The 22,590-nt window shown below is 42.2% G+C and overlaps 1 protein-coding gene across 1 annotated transcript in view; it reads left to right on the top strand.

Annotated features, from left to right (window-relative positions):
• LOC126409163 (collagen alpha-5(IV) chain-like) overlaps nt 1-15,722 on the top strand; it is a 30,718-nt gene extending 14,996 nt beyond the window's left edge. Inside the window, exons 21-51 of the mRNA XM_050075123.1 lie at nt 47-136; nt 410-493; nt 641-711; nt 802-990; nt 1,128-1,299; nt 1,408-1,509; nt 1,697-1,792; nt 2,699-2,793; nt 4,577-4,727; nt 4,835-4,948; nt 6,028-6,192; nt 6,412-6,498; nt 6,701-6,838; nt 6,995-7,093; nt 7,411-7,509; nt 7,727-7,866; nt 8,124-8,250; nt 8,357-8,437; nt 8,611-8,709; nt 8,885-8,932; nt 9,249-9,431; nt 11,113-11,243; nt 11,980-12,052; nt 12,342-12,416; nt 12,658-12,783; nt 12,967-13,062; nt 13,495-13,704; nt 13,799-13,976; nt 14,346-14,460; nt 14,558-14,730; nt 15,587-15,722. Coding sequence (XP_049931080.1) covers nt 47-136; nt 410-493; nt 641-711; nt 802-990; nt 1,128-1,299; nt 1,408-1,509; nt 1,697-1,792; nt 2,699-2,793; nt 4,577-4,727; nt 4,835-4,948; nt 6,028-6,192; nt 6,412-6,498; nt 6,701-6,838; nt 6,995-7,093; nt 7,411-7,509; nt 7,727-7,866; nt 8,124-8,250; nt 8,357-8,437; nt 8,611-8,709; nt 8,885-8,932; nt 9,249-9,431; nt 11,113-11,243; nt 11,980-12,052; nt 12,342-12,416; nt 12,658-12,783; nt 12,967-13,062; nt 13,495-13,704; nt 13,799-13,976; nt 14,346-14,460; nt 14,558-14,730; nt 15,587-15,707 — 3,728 coding nt within the window. The 3' untranslated portion in view covers nt 15,708-15,722. The remainder of the gene's footprint in view (nt 1-46; nt 137-409; nt 494-640; nt 712-801; nt 991-1,127; nt 1,300-1,407; nt 1,510-1,696; nt 1,793-2,698; nt 2,794-4,576; nt 4,728-4,834; nt 4,949-6,027; nt 6,193-6,411; nt 6,499-6,700; nt 6,839-6,994; nt 7,094-7,410; nt 7,510-7,726; nt 7,867-8,123; nt 8,251-8,356; nt 8,438-8,610; nt 8,710-8,884; nt 8,933-9,248; nt 9,432-11,112; nt 11,244-11,979; nt 12,053-12,341; nt 12,417-12,657; nt 12,784-12,966; nt 13,063-13,494; nt 13,705-13,798; nt 13,977-14,345; nt 14,461-14,557; nt 14,731-15,586) is intronic.
• The last annotated feature ends 6,868 nt before the right edge of the window (nt 15,723-22,590 follow it).

The raw sequence follows: 22,590 nt of genomic DNA, 5'->3' as shown, positions 1-22,590 counted from the left end.
ATTGATCAGTCAGTCATATCGGCTTTTCTGTTGGTTCTGTTTGTAGCTAACAGGATTACCAAGGGTCTCCTGGGAGCGAAGGGAATGATGGGTGCACCTGGACATATGGGACATGATGGGATGTATGGAAGGAAAGGTGGGAAACCAAGTGTCATTCATAAATTAATTGCTGCTATTCAGTTTTTGTTCAAATTGGTTTGACATCTATTCTGGCCTGCTAATTCCCCTCATTTGTCATTAAAGTATGCTGATAGACTATTACGTGCAGTTGTTGCTAAACAGCAGTTCATGCAGCTCTTTAATGGACTGAAGAGAGTAAAAGGAGATAATGTCAGGATGAGGAAAACATAATATTGTGTTATATAAACGAGACTCAGTAAAGACATTCCCATGGCTTTTCTTTGTTTAGGAGAGAAGGGGGAGCCCTGTTATGAGTGTATCGGATCAGGATCCCCAGGACCAGCGGGTCCACGCGGTCCACCAGGCATCCCTGGTAAAACCATTCACTGCATTAAAACACACAGATTCTACAATACCCATCCTTCTATATTTAAATGCATGTTTAAGTTTTACTGGCAATGCTGAAGAGAATGAATCATTTAAAACTGAAAAAGACATTTTATATCTTTCTGTTGCTTAGGATATAATCAAGGACCAGGTGCTAAAGGTGATCCAGGCATTCCAGGACCTCCTGGCCTACCTGGAAGCCCAGTAAGAAAACATATGGCACAAAAAGTAGTTTGGTGTTGTTTTTGTTTGTTTGTTTAAAAAACATTTGTAAACAATAGTTCTTCTCTGAAGGGTCCTACTGGTCAAAATGGATTTCCAGGCCCTCCAGGACAAAAGGGAGACTCATATTCCTACAGCACTCCTGGGATAAAGGGAGAGCAAGGTGACCCAGGACAGCCTGGCAGGCCTGGTACAGATGGCCTCCCTGGGTTTCCTGGGCTGCCAGGTCGCAAAGGTGATCAAGGGCTTCCGGGGGATTCGGTAAGAAGGTTTCTGTTGCCATTTGGTGTCCCATGTTTATGTTTCAAAAGTCTAAAACTCAGCTGTGTGCAAGAGCCCATCCAACAGAATATGTAATTCTAATGATTGTTGGAACAACTTTTTCATCTACTCTCTAGTATCCCTTCTTTGGTGCATTGGGGGACCAGGGTTCCCCAGGTCTACCAGGGCCTTTAGGCAGTCCTGGACCTGTTGGCTACCCTGGGCCAGTGGGATATGGGCCTACTGGAGTTCCAGGAAGTAAGGGAGATGTTGGGGTACCTGGCCTGCCAGGACAGGCTGGATTTCCAGGTACAGAAACACACTGTACATTATACAATTTGACAGATGTTTGTAAATATAAATGCACAAGTAGATAGACAGATCTAATCCCTTCTTCTTTTACTCCTACACTGGTAGGCCAAAAAGGTGAACCTAGCTACGTCTACACGAAAGGACTTCCTGGACCACGTGGATATAAAGGCCTGCCTGGTCCACCTGGAAGCCAAGGTAAGCATGGATGTACGACTGAGAGATGGATGGATGTACGGACAGACGGAAGGATGGATGGATGGATGGATGGATGGATGGATGTACAGATGGATGTACGGATGGATGGATGGATGGATGGATGGACTTTATGTTACCATACAATAGATGATGGAAGCATCTCTCAAACGTACCAACAAACTTCCAGGTATTAATGGAGCACCAGGTATCCCAGGAACACCAGGTTTTCGAGGACAGAAAGGACAAAGCGGGGAGGTGTCATTTCCTGGAAGGCCGGGGTTGCCGGGACAAAAAGGTAATCCATGTGGGATTGAGCTCAAGAAAAAAGCCTCATAGAGCCTGTTCACACCTGGCATTAAAATGCATCTCCCCATGCTCCTTGAGTGACCACTTGTGATCGCTCTATATGCAAGTAAACGTATTAATCATTTCCATTCAACCGGTGTAGTTTTTAATTGGTGGGAGGTTTGCTGTGCTGAACACACACTTACAGCCTTTATAGGCTATATAAAATGAGTAAAATCTTAATTCATGTAGAGCTGTGCACAGACAAGAGCAACCTGTGGTCTCTGCGACTCCCCGCTACTAGGAGACTACTGCTGTGGGGGTATGAGCTCCATGCCAGGGACACACACTGACGTGGCCAACTGGTAAATGGTCATTAGTGGGTTTAATGGCAGAGTTGAGCCAGGCTGCTGTTAACTCGTGCTAGTGCCAGCCTGGGAGGAGAGCGCTGAGTCTAACCTGTGTAATGGCAGCAACAGAAAGTTTTTTTGTTTAATGAGGATTCAGATAAGTAAGTACACAGCTGAGTGGGTGGTTCTTCATTGTGGCCCAGGAAACATTAGCGTACAATTTGCTAAAAAAAGAATGTGGCCATATGTAGCCCAGACCACATCAGAACGTGGTGATTGGATCTCAAGCACATTGAGGTATGTATTTAGAGCTGTCCAGTTGGGTAATCCAGTCACCCCAAATGCATGCTAATACCAAGTGTTAAGAGGGTCATAGTTAACATTCAAATTCTTAGAGCACAAGCTATATTATCAGTACTACGGTTTAAGTTGTTAACTGATAACTCCTTAGGACAAGGGGGAACAGCTAAAAATACATTTAATACATCATTTATGTTTCTATCACTTTGTGTGTGTGTGTGTGTGTGTGTGTGTGTGTGTGTGTGTGTGTGTGTGTGTGTGTTCAGGTGACAAGGGGCAGCCAGGTCTTCCAGGCTATTCAGGTAGGGGCTTGCCTGGTCTGCCAGGTCCACAAGGCCTTCCTGGACCCGCAGGACTGAAGGTTAGAGACACAAACATCTGCCATTTACAATATTTACAAAGAGAGGTTACTCTATAGTACTTTGAATCTACGTATCGTATACATAGTACTTTACTGGCCATTTTGTGAAAGCAAAGTAAAAGGTAAAAAGGTGTCTAGATTCCAGGCTTTACACTATATAATAGAAATGCAGATGAGAAACAGGAAATATTAAATGATTAAAGGTTCCCTGAAATGGTCTCTGTCTAATGTGATGTACTTTCCATTGGGGTTGGAGAATAGAAAGCAAGCGGGATCAATCAGCATTTGGGAAATATGTTTTTTGGCTTTCTTAATGAATTAGATAAGAATATCAATACCACTCTCTATACTGTAAATAGAGAGCTACAGTCTGCAACCAGTTAGCTTAGAGACTCAAAATGAGGGAACTACTAGACGGCATCTGTCCAAAGGCAACAGAATTTGACTACTTGTATTATTAGTATTATTTTTATAGTAGTTGTGCTAAACTAGCCAGCTGCTGGTTGTAGCTTCATATTTTTCATCGACATGAGTGGTAAGTGTGACCCAATGGTTTCAGTGCTCCACAAATGTTGTTACGACCTTAACATAAAGTTACATAACCTAAAGTTACAGAGGTTAGGTTTAGGCAAGTTAAGTTACTGTGTTTAGGTTTAGGGAAAAGAAAAATGGTGAAGACGTACTTTAAAATGACCTGAAGTTCACTCTGAATTCACATGGTTCCAAACACTAGTCTCCTGGGGGAAAGTCCTGTGTTTCACAACCCATTCACAACCCTAACCTGCCTCCTTACTAGACTGTCAAGACCGCTTCTTTCCTTACTCCCGTCAACTCATTGGTCATGTGATCAAAGCCTTCCTAAATACATGGGTTATGCACAAATTACTGGCTCATAATTACGTAGGATATGTGCGAAATTTGGCGCATTACTTTTCATAGGAAAATGTACAAATAGTGCATGAGAACAGCCTGCTTTATTGGTTGTACATTAATCTAGCAGTGCAGAAGAAAGTCTTTGCTGAGAGTGTACTGTTTATAAAGGAGCTGCATGTCACATTCTCAACCACTTTTTGCTATGTAAAGATATAGTGAAGATATAGTGTCCTGAGCAGCAGATGAAGTCACGCTACCTCTCTGTGTGCTTTAATCTGTGCTAGCTGGTACGGCCTATAACTGTGTCCCAATGGCTGCATGCATACAGCAGTTACTATTGATATCACGATAGCATCATCACAAAAGCATAGTGCCCACCCTCTGGTTTCCCCCTATGTTAACATCGTTAGCTTTGTCAGTACTATTGCCCTTGATAGCACTCTTTGCACTATTAGCAGCGTTAGCTCAGTACCTTCATGTTGAGAACCATGTGCAGACAATCCCCCCTCAGGCTCTGAATCATAAATACGCTCAGAATGTTGCATATAGCCCGTTTAAGAGGTAACAGTTTTCCAGGAAGGTCGAGTGTTCATTTCACTGGTTCTTTAAAATAGATTTTGTATCTTGAAACAGTTTTTGCTGCCATAACCTCTGTATAGAATATAACAAAAGTTCACCTATGAAAGGAACTGAATTGAGTGTAGAATGTTAAGAGCTCTTCGGTTGTCAGCTGTTTCAGTACCACAGACAGCTCCCATTGACCTCTGTGCAGATATAAGTTTGTGAGTTTTGCTGTGAAAAGTCATGATGGACAACTACCACAGCACTATAACATTGCCGAACTACAAACACCAATTAAATGTGTGAATTTGAATATATAAATAAAATACTGTTTATTTGTGATCATCAGGGTGATGGCGGCCCTGGATACCCTGGACCCCCAGGACCCCCAGGGCCTTCAGGAGCAGACGGAGATCAGGGGCCTGTTGGAGATCCTGGGATCCCTGGCCCACCTGGGATCACAGGACCAAACGGCAGTCCTGGTTTTCAAGGAGAAAAGGGTGCCTCACTCATAAATTAACACACACAGACACATGTGCATTCATGCCTACATAATCATACAAACACATGTTCATCTATTTACCAGTTTTTTCTATGTTACATGCAGGAATGAAAGGTTCTGTAGGGCCCCAAGGACTACCTGGTAGTAAAGATTTATGTAAAGGTGATCTTCCTGGACCAAGGGGACCACAAGGACCAGATGGTTATCCAGGACTTCCAGGTCAGTGTGTATTGAAGTCATGTAATGTACTTAACTGTCAACCCTAGAGGGGACAATGAATGCAGAAGGTGAAAGATAAAAGAGGATAAAATGTCGACCATCTTCCCCATAATTCAACACTGTCCAACACATTTAAAGTCCCCCTCTCCCCAAAAGAGCTTTTCCTGTATTTATTCCCCTGAAATGTCTGGCTTTGACTATTCTGACTGTACTTGTGCAAAGTTTGTCACTAGAAGTGTTTTCACATTCCTCTACTGAAGGGATCTGTGCACCTCCCCAAAATTTGAGATGCAAACGTACCACAGGCAAGCCAGATTAGTTACATCACTAATACGAAAGCCAGTTGCTGTCTCATACAGGAAACGCATATAGATGGAGGAACAAATTTCAACACAACAAAGGAACCTGAAACCTTGAGCACAGAGCTGACTTGTCAGTACAGAGAGCAGAATTTTCATTAGTTTTGACAGCAAACGGGATAGAGTTTGCAACGGCACCCTGGAGCTTCCCTCCACTATCTACCAAAGCCAGTTGTAGCAGATATGATTGTATGTTTGACAGACACTAACACTGTGTCATCCACCGCCAGTTAGCGTACAAGCTAACAAGCTAACAAACAACATAAATAAAAGATGCTAACTACACTTGCCATTCTGATACATGTGCTAGTCACTGATTTTGGCGCACAAGTGTAAGTCTGGGTCTTACTGAGGCACATGTATGGCTTAATCACTCTGATGTTTCCTGTAGTGCTACCCATGTTTATGGATACTTGTCTTTCACCGGTCAACCAAGTGTGAGCAGCACTGGAGAAAGGGGAAAGCACTTACTGCAAGCAGATATTTCAATGAGAGGGGAAGAGCAGATCTGCTTCAAGCCCCTTTTCAGATTTTTTTCAATCTGATGTGGAGAAACCTTGTTAAATAAAATATTAGTATAAGTATTTATGTGTCTGGAGAGGGACTTTAAACAGCTTCTCCCAGCGGAGAACAAAGACTTTCCCACCATTCCCTGATCTTCAAATTATTTTCTCTCCCCACCTGCATTTTGCTCTGTCTCTCTGTCTCCCCTTCTCCCAGGACCTAATGGCTCCCGCGGTGAGAAGGGGAACCCAGGTTTGCCAGGGTTTGGTCGTCCTGGTGTACCCGGTGAACCTGGTTTTCCTGGGCAGTCAGTGCCAGGCCCACCTGGGCTCACTGGACAAAAAGGGATCAAAGGACAGAGCGGCCCGCCTGGTCAACCAGGTATGGCAATGCCAAGTCAAACACTCAATTAATGATTAATTCTTCAATACATGACAGATGTGAAGTAAAGGTTTCAACTTTTTAACTGTCTTTGAATACTTTTTAGTGTTCACTGCCTTAACTATGTACTGTATATTGTCCATTATATTGTAGAATATTGAATCTAATTTGACTTGTATGTACAGATTGTTTCCGCATGTTCCACTTGTTTTTCCTCAGGACTGAGAGGAGACCCTGGACCAGATGGGTCACCAGGATATGGACCAAAAGGGGAAACTGGAGTTATAGGACCACCAGGCCAAATAGGTAACACACAAATACAAACACACACACCTTCACAAACCAGTAAATCCCTACACACCAACAACACATCTTTAACAAATAAGGTAAATTAAGAAGTTTCAAAGTCTTGAGTCGGATCTTGGAACACTGGTTGGTGATTCATCATAGTTGTGTGTGTGGTTCACAGTGACGATGATGGAGTCAATGCCCCCATGACTGTTTACAGGTGACCCGGGCCCAGACGGAGCCAGAGGTCCCTGGGGTCCACCAGGCATGGATGGTGACCCAGGTCCCATGGGTCCTCCAGGCATATCAGCACAACCACTGCATATTTTTGGGCCCCCAGGGGACCCTGGTGATTTGGGTAAGCTTTACAATAGATTGAGGAACTTACAGTTCTTTGTTTCACAAAAAAAGACAGAGTACATGTGAAGTCAGAAATGGAGGCTTTGCCAATTGTACTGTTTAGTATAGCCTGTGAGATGGTGATAATATTCCATCTCTGCCTTTACTTTTTCAGGTTACGCTGGCCTGCCTGGTGCCCGTGGAGATAATGGAGGTGTTGGACCAAAAGGGCTGAGAGGGGTAATTGGAGCGCCAGGGAGTCCTGGACTAAGAGGTTTGAAATCAACTTCACATTTGTAACAAAACAGTTGTCCACAGTTTTTGAAACTGCATTTGTGACGTGTGATAATGGATTTTCTGACTTTGGTACAATACCATGAAAAATATCAATATTTGACACCTTTTTTGATACCAAAAATTTTAAATTGACATTAAAGGCAGAGAACAACAGAAGACTGTAATGAACATAAATAACAAGGAAAAGCAACAAAGGGCACTTGTGAACCAATACTATGGAAAATGAGAATTGAAACTGTTTCAAATATTCAGGATTGATGTGTATCAATAAATAAATATTTTTACTTTGTCCAGGTCCCCCAGGTGATCCAGGTGTTGATGGAACAGTGCTCTCAAAAGGAGGTCGAGGACCTCCTGGAGCTCCAGGAGACCCGGGAGTCCAAGGGCCTCCAGGTAAGACCTAAATTTTAATTTAAGGCCATACACACTCATTGCTTTCCATCAAATTGACACTTTTAATACCCATTAAAGGGTCACAATATAGGTAGAAAATAAGCATATAATATTTTTTGAATGATTTAACTGTATCCTGTACTATACTGCAGCTGTAGACAACAAAGCGTTTTTCAACGTATCTTATCTAAAGTAATTGTTTGTTTAACCCATATAGGCCAAAACGGAATAAAAGGACATCAAGGAATCCCTGGAGGGCCAGGTCTAGATGGTGTACCAGGTCCAACTGGTAACAAAGGAGTTAATGGAGAGCCAAATTACAATGGATATGGACCGCCTGGACCAGTAGGACAAAAGGTACTAATGACTGATCTGAAAAGTCTTTGTAGGGGAGCTCACCTGGTAGAGCAGGTGCCCCATGTACAAAGGCTGTGGCAGCAAGCTTGATTCCAAGCCACACACCCCTGCAACATGTCATCCCCTCTCTCTCTCACGCTGCATCTATCCTGTCAAATAAAGGGAAAAAGCCCCTAAAAACTATCTTTAAAAAGTCTTTGTAATTGACTAAAACAATCTAGTAAAATACTAAAACATATTCTTCTCCCCCTCCTCAGGGTGAACGAGGATTAACCAATACTTATGTGATGAAGGGTCAGAAAGGTGAACCTGGTTCTTTTGGACCTTCAGGTTTACCAGGAAACCATGGAGCCAAAGGAAACCCTGGGCGTTTAGGACAAAATGGTTACTATCATCGATCAGAAAAATAAGGCAGTTTATGATTGACGTATGTTTTGCTCACACTCAGTTAACCTCTCACTCCTCTCCTGTCACCACCCATCTATTCCAGGTTCCCCAGGCTATCAAGGGCTTAAAGGTTCAGATGGGCCTCCTGGAGGCAAAGGACAGCGAGGACCCAATGGACCGCCAGGTAAAGTCCTTTGAAGTACATGTTTTTTAAATTTATACTAAAGAAGGCGCCCTTTCATTTTACTAAATCAATGCACAACACTTTGTAAAGTTGCTGCCTACAGTGTAAGCTTTACTTTACTTTCTTTAAAGTTTGACCACAGCCTTTCTTTTGTCTTAATCTGTTTGCCTCAGGTGACCCAGGCCTGCCAGGTGGCGGCAGTTATCCAGGTCCTAAAGGCAACCAGGGCCGGGATGGGATCCCTGGACCACCAGGGCAGAAAGGAGAGACTAGTAATTTGAATCCTGCATTAAAAGTTTTGTATGGCTCCATGAGCTCCTGCACATATAACAAACCCACAGGCATCATAGTTTGTATTTTCTTTATGTCTGAACCACTGGCCTATAGAAAAACGGTCTCTTCTGTTGTTGCATTTAATCTCACCATCCTTCCATCTCTCCTCTGTAGTCATAATAGGAGGGAAACCAGGCAGACGTGGTAACCCAGGTCAACAAGGTGAGTCTCAGGTAAATGACATCGTCCTTTTCAAGGCTTTTACTAACATTTTCTGAACACCTTCTTGAAAACCTTCTAATATTTTAGGGGAAATGCCACCTATCCATGTGTAACCCATACTTGTCACATCATTGTAGTTGATGAAACAAGCAATGACAAAATTCTGATCTAATGTCTTCAATATTTACAAAAATGGTTTGAATATAGATAGAGATGAAGTATTTTTTATCTTGACCAACTAAAAAACCAACATTCTTCACTGTTGATTAGGACTGTTGTTGACATTAGTGCATGTCTGTGTGTTTCTGTACTATAGGCCCCTCCGGAGACCCCGGTCCCCCCGGCTTTCCTGCTACAGGAAGTCCTGGGCCAATAGGAGACGTAGGATATCCAGGTGCACCCGGGGTAACTGGTGTGAAAGGACTACCAGGAAGAGAAGGGGCTTGTGTTGCTGGTCCCAAAGGAGAGCGCGGCCGTCCTGGTCCGTTTGGCCGCTCAGGTAAGGATGCATTATTTGAGGACTCTTACATATCCTAGTAATATTCAGGGGTCCGTTTCACAAAGCAGGTTTAGTGAAGACTCTGTTAACCCTGAAATGAGGGAAACTCTGAGTTTTCCGTTTCAAAAAGGGAGATAACTCAAACCAGAGAAAGAGGGGTAACTCTAGCCTGTTTCAGAGAGAGAGGTAACTTAAGCTCTCGGTCAGTTACTGTAGTAACAGACTCTATGAACCTAACCTGGTCGGGACCAGGTTTTTCTCAATGAACCTCGAGTTTCTCTCAGTCTCCGGCCTCTTTCAGAGCCACACGCTCCATCTGATTTCCTCATTCATTCAGTCAGCAGGCGAGTTTTGGTGTAGCCTAGTTCTGCCGTCTGTCATTTTAAAAAATCATTAAAAAAATCAGTCAGTATATTAGAAGTCCATTAGGCACAGTAGGTGGCAACTTTTTTCACTAACATGGCATGTCCTTTTGATAACGATCCCGTGGATGAAGGTGCAGCATTACTGCGCAGAGAATTAAATATTCGTCGGGAGATGGTTATCAGACCATGCATAGATGTTTTAGCATTTCCAGACAATTATCTTTTTGAGCTTATCAGACCATGCATAGATGTTTTAGCATTTCCAGACAATTATCTTTTTGAGCTATAGCCTACCGTTTCACGTCACAGTCCATCATCTACATACACAACCTAATCCGTCCTTACATTTGCAACACTACCAGTCGTAGTCATGCTCTCACATCGCAGCAGATATTGTGTGTTGCGCTGCGTTTCTTTGCAAATGGAAGTTTTTTGTACAATGGCTGAGTAGAAGTCTGTGTTAGTTTAAATAGGCTTAATTATTTAACAGAACATGATATAGATGAGAAGACATTTATGTGTGTGAAAACAGCATTATGTTGGGGATAAAACAACTGCACAGTCAAACAGCCACTTCATATTTACTTTACAATGTAAAACATGATCAAAATGAGGTACCCCCATGAGATTATGCCGAGGTCTTACCTGTTTGAACAATGTTTTTATATTTCATCCTAAACTGCTGCCAAGTGCGCTTCTCCCCCGCGGGATTGCACCTAAATGAAATAAATTAATAGGCTACCATTCAAGCAGTTTTCCCCTGTAATATTATTGTGATTGCAAAGGACTACATTTAAACTTACGCACTGACCCGAGCAGCAATGTTCTCCCACGCCGTCTCCCTCTCTTTTGCAACTGCAGCGGTGTTGCACTTCTTTTTGAAAACGTGTGCAAACTCGCCGTATGAGCACATTAAGCTTTCTAATTCTAGTGGGGTGAAAAAAGCAGCCCTACTCTTCCCCGTTGCCATGGTGACTCGTCGAATCGGGGCTCCATTGATGCTGGCTTTTTGTAGTTGTGGTGCACGCGCTTAACTCCAGGTGAAACTACTCCGAGTTTATTAACCTGATTCAAATCAGCTGTTCTGGAACTGGAAACTCAGAGTTTCCTATCTCAGAGTAGATCAACTCAGAGTTCAGGATTAGACTCAGAGTTTGTTGAACCTGCTTTGTGAAACGGACCCCTGGTGTGGCTGTTCTCTGCATTGTGTACAAACATGAGACAAAAGGCTACTTTGACATATCAGTTCTTCACTTTCTTTACTTGGGTCTCAGTTGCACTGAAATATCCCTCTCCTCTCAACTGCATATATATAGGCTGTCGTGGTGTACCTGGCCCTCCTGGTCCCACAGTGCCTGGGTTAAAAGGAGACAAAGGGGACCCAGGTCATACAGGAGGTCCAGGCTATAGTGGACTCAGAGGAGATCAAGGCCCTGAGGGTCCACCAGTAAGTGAGCCCGACATTTAATTTTTGAGGAATACCTGATAAATTCAAAAAAGTTTTTACAAAGGAGAATAAGGATTCAAATCCACTACTTCTATCCATATTTGTATTTAAAGCTTTGCTATAAAGGATTTAAAAAAAAGAAATGTATAGACTCAATAGTAATCCCTCTTAATCATCTCTTGTGACCCACTAAAAGGTGTATGGCGGTGTATTTATCTGCAGAGAACCTGCCCTCCGCCTGTGTTTTTTTGTGTACTTCTTATTTTGCTGTGTTCAGGACGTTCCTGGGCACAGTGCACAGGTGAGGTTGGGACACTATAAAAAGGTAGCGACCAGGTGCCAGACTGTAAGCAGCAGAGGTCCAAGGGGAAGCTACAAAAATCACAAACACAGCACCAAAAAACCGCCACAAATAAAGGGAGGTGAAATGCGACAAAGCTGGGGTTGGCTTTCACTTTCACTTTCGCCTGCGATACTGTTTACCAACAGTAGCGGACATTTCTTGCATAGTGTACCTGTAACAAAGGAGAGGTGATTTTCCTTAGCAAAGGTTTTTAAAAACGCAATAATTGTTAAAAGAGCCTTTAAACAGTGAACCTATTCTTTCAGCACAATAACCAAGATGAGATTACTCTCAAGCACCAACTGCAGTTACACAACTGAAGCAAAGTCTTCAGTCTCCCTGAACTACATAGGTCTAATCTTTGAAGTTTCATTGTTTCATTTGTCTCCCAAGGGTCCAAGGGGCAGACATGGAGACCCAGGACCAAAAGGTGATCCCGGTCCTCCTGGAAACTATGGGCCCCCTGGTAATCTATCATTTTAACTTCAGCCTGTAGATTAGGTATTCTCCTTCAATTCTTCCCCAGACAACGGCAGATCTGTCATCACACAAGAGTAATAGTCCACAATTGATTTATGTCCCCACACCTGTGATGAAATACAAATGGGACAGAGAATAAAGTGGACAGAGAAGAATAAGATTTATGAAGATTCATTTCACTTTTCTTATGTGATATCCGATGAGATTGAATTCATGCGTAGGGTGTGATGACAAGCTTATTCCCTTGATATATATTTATGACCTGTGTTTTTTAGGTGGCAAGGGAGACCCTGGATACATCCCAGGCCCTCCTGGTCCACCTGGGGTGAAAGGATTTCCTGGACGACCTGGTACAGCCAAAGTTTGTCTTATCACTCTTTAGAATAACCAGGAATTACACTGAGCCCAGTTAATATCTTCAGTTATGACTCACAGCATAGATGCAATACTCCATCCATCGCTGTCAGATAACCTGTCTAGCACTTGAATACTGTCACTGTTAGCACACCACTGACATTTACTAATTCTAGACAGTCAGTCATGGCCTACAGGTGTTATAGCTTCCTAAATGCTCCTGCTCTATCACTACAGGCTTAAAAGGTGAACCAGCATTTGTCAGGGTGATATATGAACCAGGACCTCCCGGCTCACCTGGTCCCCATGGCAATCAAGGATCCCCAGGGAGCACTGGACCAGCAGGACCAGCAGGCCCACCAGGTCCAAGATTTTTTTTTATCTCAGCTTCGTCTATGCATTGATTTTAAGATGTGCTACTACTTTGCCAAGGATACAGCATCTAATTATGTCAATTTCTCTTTGGTCTGCTCCATGGACTATTTGCTTCTTATAACTATATAATGGTTTCTTTGCACCATGTGACACGACATTTTTCTGTTCCAGGTCGGACAGGCATCAAAGGAGAGCGCGGTTTCACGCCAGACGGCCCGCCCGGATTTACTGGCCACAAAGGAAACAAAGGCAGTGCAGGGCTGCCAGGTGTGTGCATGTGTGTGGGCTGATGGGAGTGTTTATTGGTGCAGACTAGAAGATATGTTATGATGACATCATTAGGAGCTTGTTCTAATATCTGTCTACAGTTACCACATAATGGTGCATAACAGTGCTGCAGTGGCAAAACACTAATGAGAACCAGATTCATACTTATGGCTGGGTTATGCACTTCTGTATGTGGGTGGGAAGCCAGTGAGGGATTTAGTGGAAAATCTGAACCCTGTGTTGCACCCTCCCAGTTAAGTTTCTTGCCACCATATGAAATACATATTAAAACCAAGCTCCTCAGTCCAACAGAGAGATTTAGCGGTGACAAAGACTGTAGGATACCCAAAAAATCCTCAAACAAAATCCTCCACATGACGTCACTTGCCACCATTGTTCAGTTTTTGAATTAATAATGTGTTTCCTCTGCAGGTCCACCAGGCGCTCTTGGAAAACCAGGCAAAAAGGGTCCCCCAGGGTTGCCAGGCAGAGGTGGTCCAGGTTATGTCGACAGTTTCCTCATAGCCAGACACAGTCAGAGCACCAGTGTGCCCGACTGCCCTCATGGCACCAGCCGCATCTACTCTGGTTACTCCTTCCTCTTCATCAACGGAAATGAGAGAGCTCATGGTCAGGACCTTGGTAAGATCGTGAACAGGAATAGTCTGCATCTTAAAAACCTGCATCTTTGCTTGAGTCATTTCATGACCATGACTTTTCTAACACTGTTTCTCAGGCACCACGGGAAGCTGTCTCCCTCGTTTCTCCACCATGCCCTACCTGTTCTGTGACACAGAGAGTAACTGCCGCTATGCTTCACGTAATGACTACTCCTACTGGTTGTCCACTGACACTCCTATGCCTGCAAACATGGTTTCAATCACAGGGAATAAACTGGCCTCCTACATCAGCAGGTGGGACAGGAGCATGCACGCATATACACAGACGTGTTTCCTTAGCAAATACAAAATACTGTACATTTTCTGATAATTTCTCTTCAGTTTTATTTTTATTTGTTTGTATTTTTCAACATGGACCCTATTTTCCCATGTTCTTGTGTCTAAGTCACTAATGGGACCAACAGTTTTTGAAATTGGTCCAGTATTGAGTGAGAGGGTTGCAATATAACCACGTTTGCTATCATCAAACCCGCCAGACTCCATTTACATAAATAGTAATTTTATCATCTTAAAACTCACCTCATTCACAGTTCTATTAAGGATATTAAAGATGACTTGGAACAACATTAATATGAGTGTGCTTATGTGTTGGCTGGTTTATAGGTGCTCAGTGTGTGAAACCACCTCCAATGTCATAGCCATCCACAGCCAGACAACGCTGATACCTGTATGTCCACAAGGCTGGGTGTCACTATGGACTGGATACTCATTTGTCATGGTAAAGACATCAGTGTTTTGTTTTCTCCTGAAACCCTGGATCCTCTCATCAACTATTTTCCATGTAATTTTCTTCCTTTGACCTTTATCTGTTCTAGCAAACGGGCGCTGGAGCAGAGGGCTCCTCCCAGCTCCTGGTATCTCCTGGCTCGTGCCTTGAAAGTTTCCGCCAAGTGCCCTTCATCGAGTGCCACGGCAGGGGAACGTGTAACTACTACCCTGATTCTTATAGCTACTGGCTGGCTTCCCTAGACCCTAACAGCATGTTCAGGTAAACTGTTCCCTTCTGTGTTCAGAGTCGTGGATGCATGCCATGGGGGATGCCTCTCTTTCACAGGGTTGGGTGTTTCATGATGACCTGAACAGCTGCTAGTTTGTCTTGGTTTTGCATGTCCTATGATAATTAGGCTATAGTGCTTTTAAGAATCAAAATCTTATCCTATCTTAGAAAGGACAGTTTTTTTGTGATTTGGTAGCTTACTAGTAATGAACTACTTTGCAATGTTGCTTTAAATTGAAAGAGCAGTGTGTAGGGTTTAATTGGCATGTAGCGATTGCAACCAGCTGAAGCTTCTTCAATGTGCTAAGTATAAACTTTCAGTTAGGATTACACAAGTGTTCATTGTTCAGGAGGTTTTTATTGGCAGCTGAATTATCCTCAGAGCTCCCCCCTTTTCTCCAAAACAAGCAGACCAGGTAATTGAAACCTACAAAAACACACAGCTGCAGCTGCATGCTGCCATTTTGTTTGTTTGAACCGACGCGTTGATGCTAATAAATCGATAAATGGCGCGTCGCCTCAGCCCTACTGACAAGAGAATGCAAAATGGGAATGGCCCCAGAGCCATTGTTTGGTTTTTCTGTTCTGGGATACAGTAGGAACATGGCGGCCAAGGACTCACTCGATATGTAGATTGAAACAGCTCATTCTAAGGTTAGAAAACACAATGATTTCTTATTTTCAGGTGAAGATAATCCAATAAAAACCTGCCAACAGATGCCCCTAAATCCTACACACTGGGCCTTTAAATTAAGCTATTATGCAGCTGTAATCCAAAACTCTATTTAGGATTTATAATTACATTTCTAACTTTGCGTTTGTCTGTGTGTTTTGTTCTCTCCTACAGTAAACCTGTGCCTCAGACAGTGAAGGGACCTTCTCTACAAAGCGTCATCAGCCGCTGTCGAGTCTGCAGCAAACATCAGCCAGGTGGTAGAGGAGACGAAAGACGTGGGGACAGTTTTTAACATTCAGTATTACTTTTTCCAACATCATTTGAAGAATGAAAACGTGAAACACGAGATTAAACAGTCAGATTGGTAGTTTGTAGTGTCGACGTGTTTGCTCAACTGATGCATTCAAGTTACAAATCTGTGTTTATGAGTCTGAGGGAAACACACTTCGACACATTTCAAGCAAACTGCCAATCATCTGTAATTGCAGGTGTTATATAGGCGCTGATAAAAGTGTATATTAACATAAACAAAACCTTCAATAACTCATTATATGTTATAGAGGCTGTAGTGTGCCATCTGTGTATAATTATTCCTGCTTCAATAACAGCCAGTAATAGCAGTGATAAAAGTACTACTAGTTGCAGCAATAGGAGAGATATTCTGTTTTACTTTAAATGCTTGCAAATACTTAACTTGTGAGTGACATATGGAAAACAAGCACAACACCCACGCCACCTATGTTGCCATATCCGTGTGACCAAAGGTGTCTTGATGCACTAAATGTCCTGATATGTACAGCTGAGAAATGATTAACCTAACCACACAGAGCTGATGTCAGTGGGTGACGTTAAGACGCATGAGGTCACAACAGATGACACACATTTTCCTATGACATCCGGAGAGGTAGTATGTCGTAAATGTGACACAGTCTTGCTTTGGAACCATTACGTTGTGTGTTCACGCGCAAATATTGAGTCATTCCTGCCCTCGCTCTAAAAGCATTTCTTTGATTTTCAGCATGTTAAATGGTGCATGGAAAAGACTTTATGACTCATACTGCCTACAACTTTCTCCAATCCATTTTAAATGAACTGTCGGGAGGCTGTCTCTGTGGCTTCGGGTCTAAAAATGCACATTAAGATCTTGCGAGGAGATACTGTGAAATCATTTCTTTTACATTCCATCTCTCTCGTTTTGGTTTGTCGATTGGAGGAGAAGATATTAAAATTAAATACAAATGAAGAATGAATAATGGTTATTTTTACAGCGTGTTAATCTCCCTGTTGATTCCACATGTGACCAGTGGTTTGAAAAGCTGTTATCAGAAATAATCCAGCTAATTTTCCCCTCAGAATAGCCTCATCCCTCTTGTGATTCTTATTTCTCTACGCTCCTCTCTCAGCAGAGTAATACGTCCCTGAGGACCAGTCATTCAGGCTCGCTCATCCATATCTGTCACCGTGATCAATAGACGCAAACTCCCCATATACCTAGATGCAAAAAGGTACAACAATGTCCTCAAACAGCACCGTGTTCAAAATGCTGTTGCTTTTTGGCACGCAGATATTCCAACATCGATTGCTCAGAGTCAGAAATAACAAGCAGCCTCATATGCTTATGTAAGGCAGGCAGCTAACACAAGTAACAACTGAAGAGGAGCTGAACCCTCTTATGGGAATTAAAAACCCGTGATGAAGTATCGCACTGATTATCTAATTAATTTTTTTGACGTTTTTGGAGCAAAACCTCAACTCATTAAAACTCCAGTTCCAACACATCTGAAAAAAAGTCCTGATGTAACATGCAGCCACTCCTTGAATGCCACCTTAAATTAAATGAGTGTTACATGGCCTGGTGCAGACAGTTGTCAGCATGGATAGAAACACTCTTTGCTGTAAAGTGCTCTTGGTAGCCTTCTTAACAGGATTATTCTGCTCCCGACAGTGCACTTACTAATTGTTTAGGCAGCTATATTAGGCTTCTACACCTCTATAATTGGGTTAGAATGGCGTTTTGTTGAAAGGTTGATGCGCTTCAAGGTTGTCTCCTATGTGAGAAGGACGTGTCCTTTCAGTTTCCTTCATACATGTGCCTTAGAAACACATCTGTTCATGCGTTTACATCTTCATGTGTTGGAGGGGAAATAATTACTACATGCTGAATTTTGAAAAATTGAAACTTTATGAAACACATTTAGATTCCATTATAAGATTTTTTTATTCCCGAGTTCATGTCAGATCTTAATCATGGGTGGATTATGAGACAATGGGCCCCTGGGCACAGATATGCAAAAGACTCCACCATCTTTCCTACACAGGGGCAAGACACACAGACTTTGTGGTGGTTTTTTCCTCTCTTTTGTTGTTGTTTGCATCTCTTTGTAGTTAATGTGTCTCTTTTGGGTAATTATGTGTCTTTATCGGTCGTTTTATGTCTCTTTGTAGTTATTTTGTGTCCCTTTGCATCTCTTTGTGGTCTTTTTGTGTCTCTCTGGGCTGATTTTGTTTCGCCATGAGGTTGTTTTTTGTTTCTCTGTGGTTGTTTTGTGACTTTTTTGGTCCTTTTGTGTATCTTTGTAGTTACAGTGCCTTTGCATCTCTTTGTGGTGTTTTTGTGTGTTTTCTGGGTAATTTTGTGTCTTTATTAGATGTTTTATGTCTCTTTGTAGTTATTTTGTGTCCCTTTGCATCTCTGTGTGGTCTTTTTGTGTCTCTGTGGGCTGATTTTGTGTCGCCTTGTGGTTGTTTTTGGTTTCTTTGTGGTTGTTTTGTGTCTCTTTGAGGTCATTTTGTGTGTTTTTCTGGTCCTTTTGTATATCTTTGTAGTTATTTTGTGTCCCTTTGCAATGCCTTTGTGTCTCTTTGTGGTCTTTTTGTGTCTTTTTTAGGCCATTTTGTGTCTCTTGGGTAATTTTGTGTCTTTATTGGTCATTTTTTGTCTCTTTGTAGATAATTTTGTGTCCGTTTGCAGTGCCTTTGTGGTCGTTTTGTGTCTCTTTGGGCTGATTTTGTGTAGCCTTGTGGTTGTTTTTGGTGTCTTTGTGGTTGTTTTGTGTCTCTTTGAGGTCATTTTGTGTCTCTGTAGTTATCTTGTGTTCTTTTGCAGTGCCTTTGCATCTCTTTGTGGTCTTTTTGTGTCTGTTTTGGTAATTGTGTATCTTTTTTGGTCCTTTTGTGTCTCTTTTGGGTAATTTTGTGTCTTTATTGGTAGTTTTTTGTCTCTGTAGATATCTTTGGGCTGATTTGGTGTTGCCTTGTGGTTGCTTTTGGTTTCTTTGTGGTTGTTTTGTGTGTCTTTGAGGTCATTTTGTGTCTTTTTTGGTCCTTTTGTGTCTCTTGGGTAATTTTGTGTCTTTATCTGTCGTTTTTTTGTCTCTTTGTAGATATTTTGTGTCTGTTTGCAGTGCCTTTGTGGTCTTTTTGTGTCTCTTTGGGCTGATTTTGTGTCTTTTTGGTCCTTTTGTGTCTGTAGTTATTTTGTGAGTCTTTGTGGTAGTTTTGCCCATTTGTGTTGTTGTGTCTCTGCAGTACCTTCGCATCTCTTTTTGGTCTTTTTGGGGTCATTTTAAGTCTCTTTCTGGTTGGTATGAGTTAATTTGAGGGACATTTTGCAGAAAAAAGTCAGGGGGGGGGGGGCCCTTGATATTTTGGGCCCTTGGGCCTGTGCCTGGCTGGCTAATTCAGTTATCCATCCATGGTGTTAATCCAGAATAACTACAGGTGAAGTCAATAGCTGTGACCTCTTGAAACTTCATATTATGAACATTTTTTTGCAGAGTAATTTCCATACAAACTACAGAGACGTTGCCTGTCACACTTACACTGGTTATTAGCTATTTATTAATTTGTATACCTGTGGGGTGAACTGTCTCTTCAAGTAATAACTGTTAAAACCTTTCAAGTCACTTGCAGTTGTCATAAGATAGGGTGGGACTGGATTGTCCTCTGTCCACATTTAGGCCTAATTCTATGGGAAATGAAACTACACCTTCATAGCGAGACTTCACCCACAGTAATGCTGATTATGAGGGATAACCCAGATGTAACTGTATACCTACAAAGATTAAAATAATACTATCCAACAAGTGATCCTCTCGTAGTTATTGTTCGCAGATGTATTGACTTGAAAATAATTTATTTAACTTACCTCGACTGAATTATAAAGTCTTCTGCTGTTGTTATTGTTGTTGTTGTTACAACATTCCTGCCATTCAGTTAATACCTGTTGTGGCTTGTGCTGATCCTTTGAGATAAACCTGGCTCATTAACTCTTGCTGGCGGTAATGGAGATGGAGCATATGTTAGTTTGTTTTCCCATTTTGCTCCAAACAGAATTCACTATTTACAATTGTAGAAAGTCTTCAGACGCACTTTGCCTTTACATTCATCTAAATAATACACACTAACTTAATAACCCTTGCATTTCCTAATAAACATGATGATTTTAAAAGGGTTACTAAATCTTCCGTCCATGTAATGCAGTTGCATATTTATGTGCGATTACAAAATCATTAAAGCCTGTGACAAATGAAACAGAGCAGAAACCTCATTATAGAGATGAACAGAACAAACTCACGCGGGTGTAACAAATGATAAGTTGACCTTTATGGCCTCTGGATATCCTGGTGTCTCTGCTGCTGCCCGTTGATTCAACTTTTACGGCACAGCGGGGTTAATGAAATCATTGTTTCCCCCATGTCAGCATCATTAATGTTTTATTTTACATGAGTGCACATTGCACTTCTCTTACAGGGATTTGCTTTTAAACAAGGAGGCGGAAGGGATCTTTCACATTTGCAAGTAACGCCGATGACAGCATCAGGATGACCTTCATTTCTACAACCAGATTACAGTGTGTTTATGTAAATGATGACACCGGGAAAGACCTGGGTGGCAAAAATGTCCTTATTTAGAGCTTTTGTCTCACTCCTAATGGCTGTTGTAAATTACAGACTACACGCTTCAGTGCGTTGATGGAGGCAAACACCAAATTGAGGATGGTCTTTTACGCAAACAACAGACTCACTCCTCCTCCCTTTTTGGGCCCAGGTACCACTTTAAAAACAGACGTCTCGCTGTGGCGTGACATCAGCAGTGGATGCCGTGGTGTCTTACCAAACAGTTCTCACAGCAAGAAGCAAACAAGCAAGACAGCTCGAAAAAGGATGGCCCACATCTTGTGCATTTTGGCACTTTTGTGTTTCGCATCAAGTGTTGCAGAAAATACAGAGACCGAGCAGGGATTTAAAGACCTCCAGCTTCAGCAAGACTCATTGCCGGGGCTTGAAAAACTACAAGACAACCAGGTAAGATGCTTTTATATTTCCTTAACGCCTTTCTTCATGTGTTCTTATGTTTAGTACAACACAGAATACCATCCTTCCCGGTGGTTGAAACCAGGCCGCAGGTCACAGCTGTGATTACACTGCAGACATCAGGACGTCCTGCCCACCGCTCCTCAATACATAAAGTTTGTCCATACTTGTGCACAAACATTTTATTTACTGTGATCTGTTAAAAGTGTAATTTCATCCCCACTGAGTCATTCTGGTTGCTGTCAGAGCTACCTGCCCGATTACTGTCATTTGATTATCCTCATTTCATGGAGCTGCACCTCCATGAAATTGCAGATTAGAGATTACAGTACAAGTTTGCATTCCCGTCTCTGGCTATGAGCAACAAATGCAAAAGTTTTGTTGCAGAAACAGATTTACAGTTTGGTAGAAATTCCCATCTCCCTTAAGCACAAACCTGGTAAAGTGAAGTTTCATATTTAGCCTGTAAATGTTTACAATGCTTTAACATTTACATGATGTCACTATTTTCCTCTGTAGGAATCGACAAAGAAACAGAGCTTCATGGACTTGCTTTATAAACTTTTCAAATTTGAAAAATTTGGAAATGTCTTCAAAGAATCCACAGACATGGAGAAACAGAAGAAGAATCGACGTGGACTGTTTGGTGGCATGACGACTCGCAAGACTGGCTGCAGAGTCTTCTACTGGAAAACCTGGACTGCCTGCTAACTCTCTACAATCATTTTCAGCTGCATTGTGTTTAAAAACACAAAGTGCTTTCTGCTGTTCATGCTCGCATAAATGTTCTTTGTTGAAGGGTATTCTGAGAGGACATTATGGCAGCTTTAATTTGCCTGCACCTCAAATCAAACTGCCTGTGAATATGTATAATGGTGGAACCCTGCTGCAAACTGTACATGAATGTATATGGTGACATGCTCAGCTTTCATTTCATTCAATAAACCAAGCCACTAAAGCTTACATTCTTTGAGGTATGACTTTGCCAAAATAATTAGAGAGCATGGAACGATTAATAAAAGGGCCTGCACGACCCAGGCCAAGGGGCCCAAGGTGTAAGGGAGGTCCCCTGGCCCTCACCTGCAAAATGACACTCAAATTAAAACACACTGACCAGGAAGAGACTGAAAATGACCACAGAGAGGCAAAGGAACTGAATAGAGACACAAAATCACTACAAAAAGGAGCAAAACAACTACAAAGAGACACACGACTACAAAGGTCTGGTACCTGGTTGCTACCTTTTTATAAAGCCCCAACCTCACCTGAGCACTGTGTGGGTTCACACTCATAAAAGTCCTGAACACAGAAAATAAGAAAAAAATATATAAATCCAGGCAGAGGGCAGAGACTCTGCACCACCACACACCTCTTGTGGGTTATAAGTGATGAATGAGTGGGATCACATCTGTATGAGTCCACATTTTTCAGGAAAAACCTGCATAGTATCTTTTAATGAAAGTTAATGTGGTGAATCACTTCAGGTGCTTCTAACTCCCGCAGTTAGTTGAACAATACTTGACCCTCTTGATCCTGCACACCTGCATTATTTACAGTACACCTGACGGTCTGTAGGAGGTGTACACAATGAAGTGGCCACTGAATATTTAATGATCAGTAAATGAGCAGTTCCTGTGGAAAAGCTGCGCAAGTTACAAGAGCCCTGCAGAGAGCTGAGAAACTCGGCAGGCTTCCTTGACGACCAGCGGTGCTCCGCCGGCATGTAGAAATGAGCATTTGTTATACTTCAAATCAACCAAGATCACTTACATTCATTCACTCAGTCATTCATCACACATCAAAGTACTTGTGTCCTCACGGGTCCTCTTTTGTTGGCAGGTTTCTCTCTGCCACAGTATT

Source organism: Epinephelus moara, chromosome 21 (genome assembly GCF_006386435.1).
Source record: "Epinephelus moara isolate mb chromosome 21, YSFRI_EMoa_1.0, whole genome shotgun sequence".
In the NCBI taxonomy this organism is placed as follows: Eukaryota; Metazoa; Chordata; class Actinopteri; order Perciformes; family Serranidae; genus Epinephelus; species Epinephelus moara.
The sequence above is the reverse complement of the archived record's forward strand: the minus strand, read 5'-3'. Positions and strand labels throughout refer to the sequence as shown.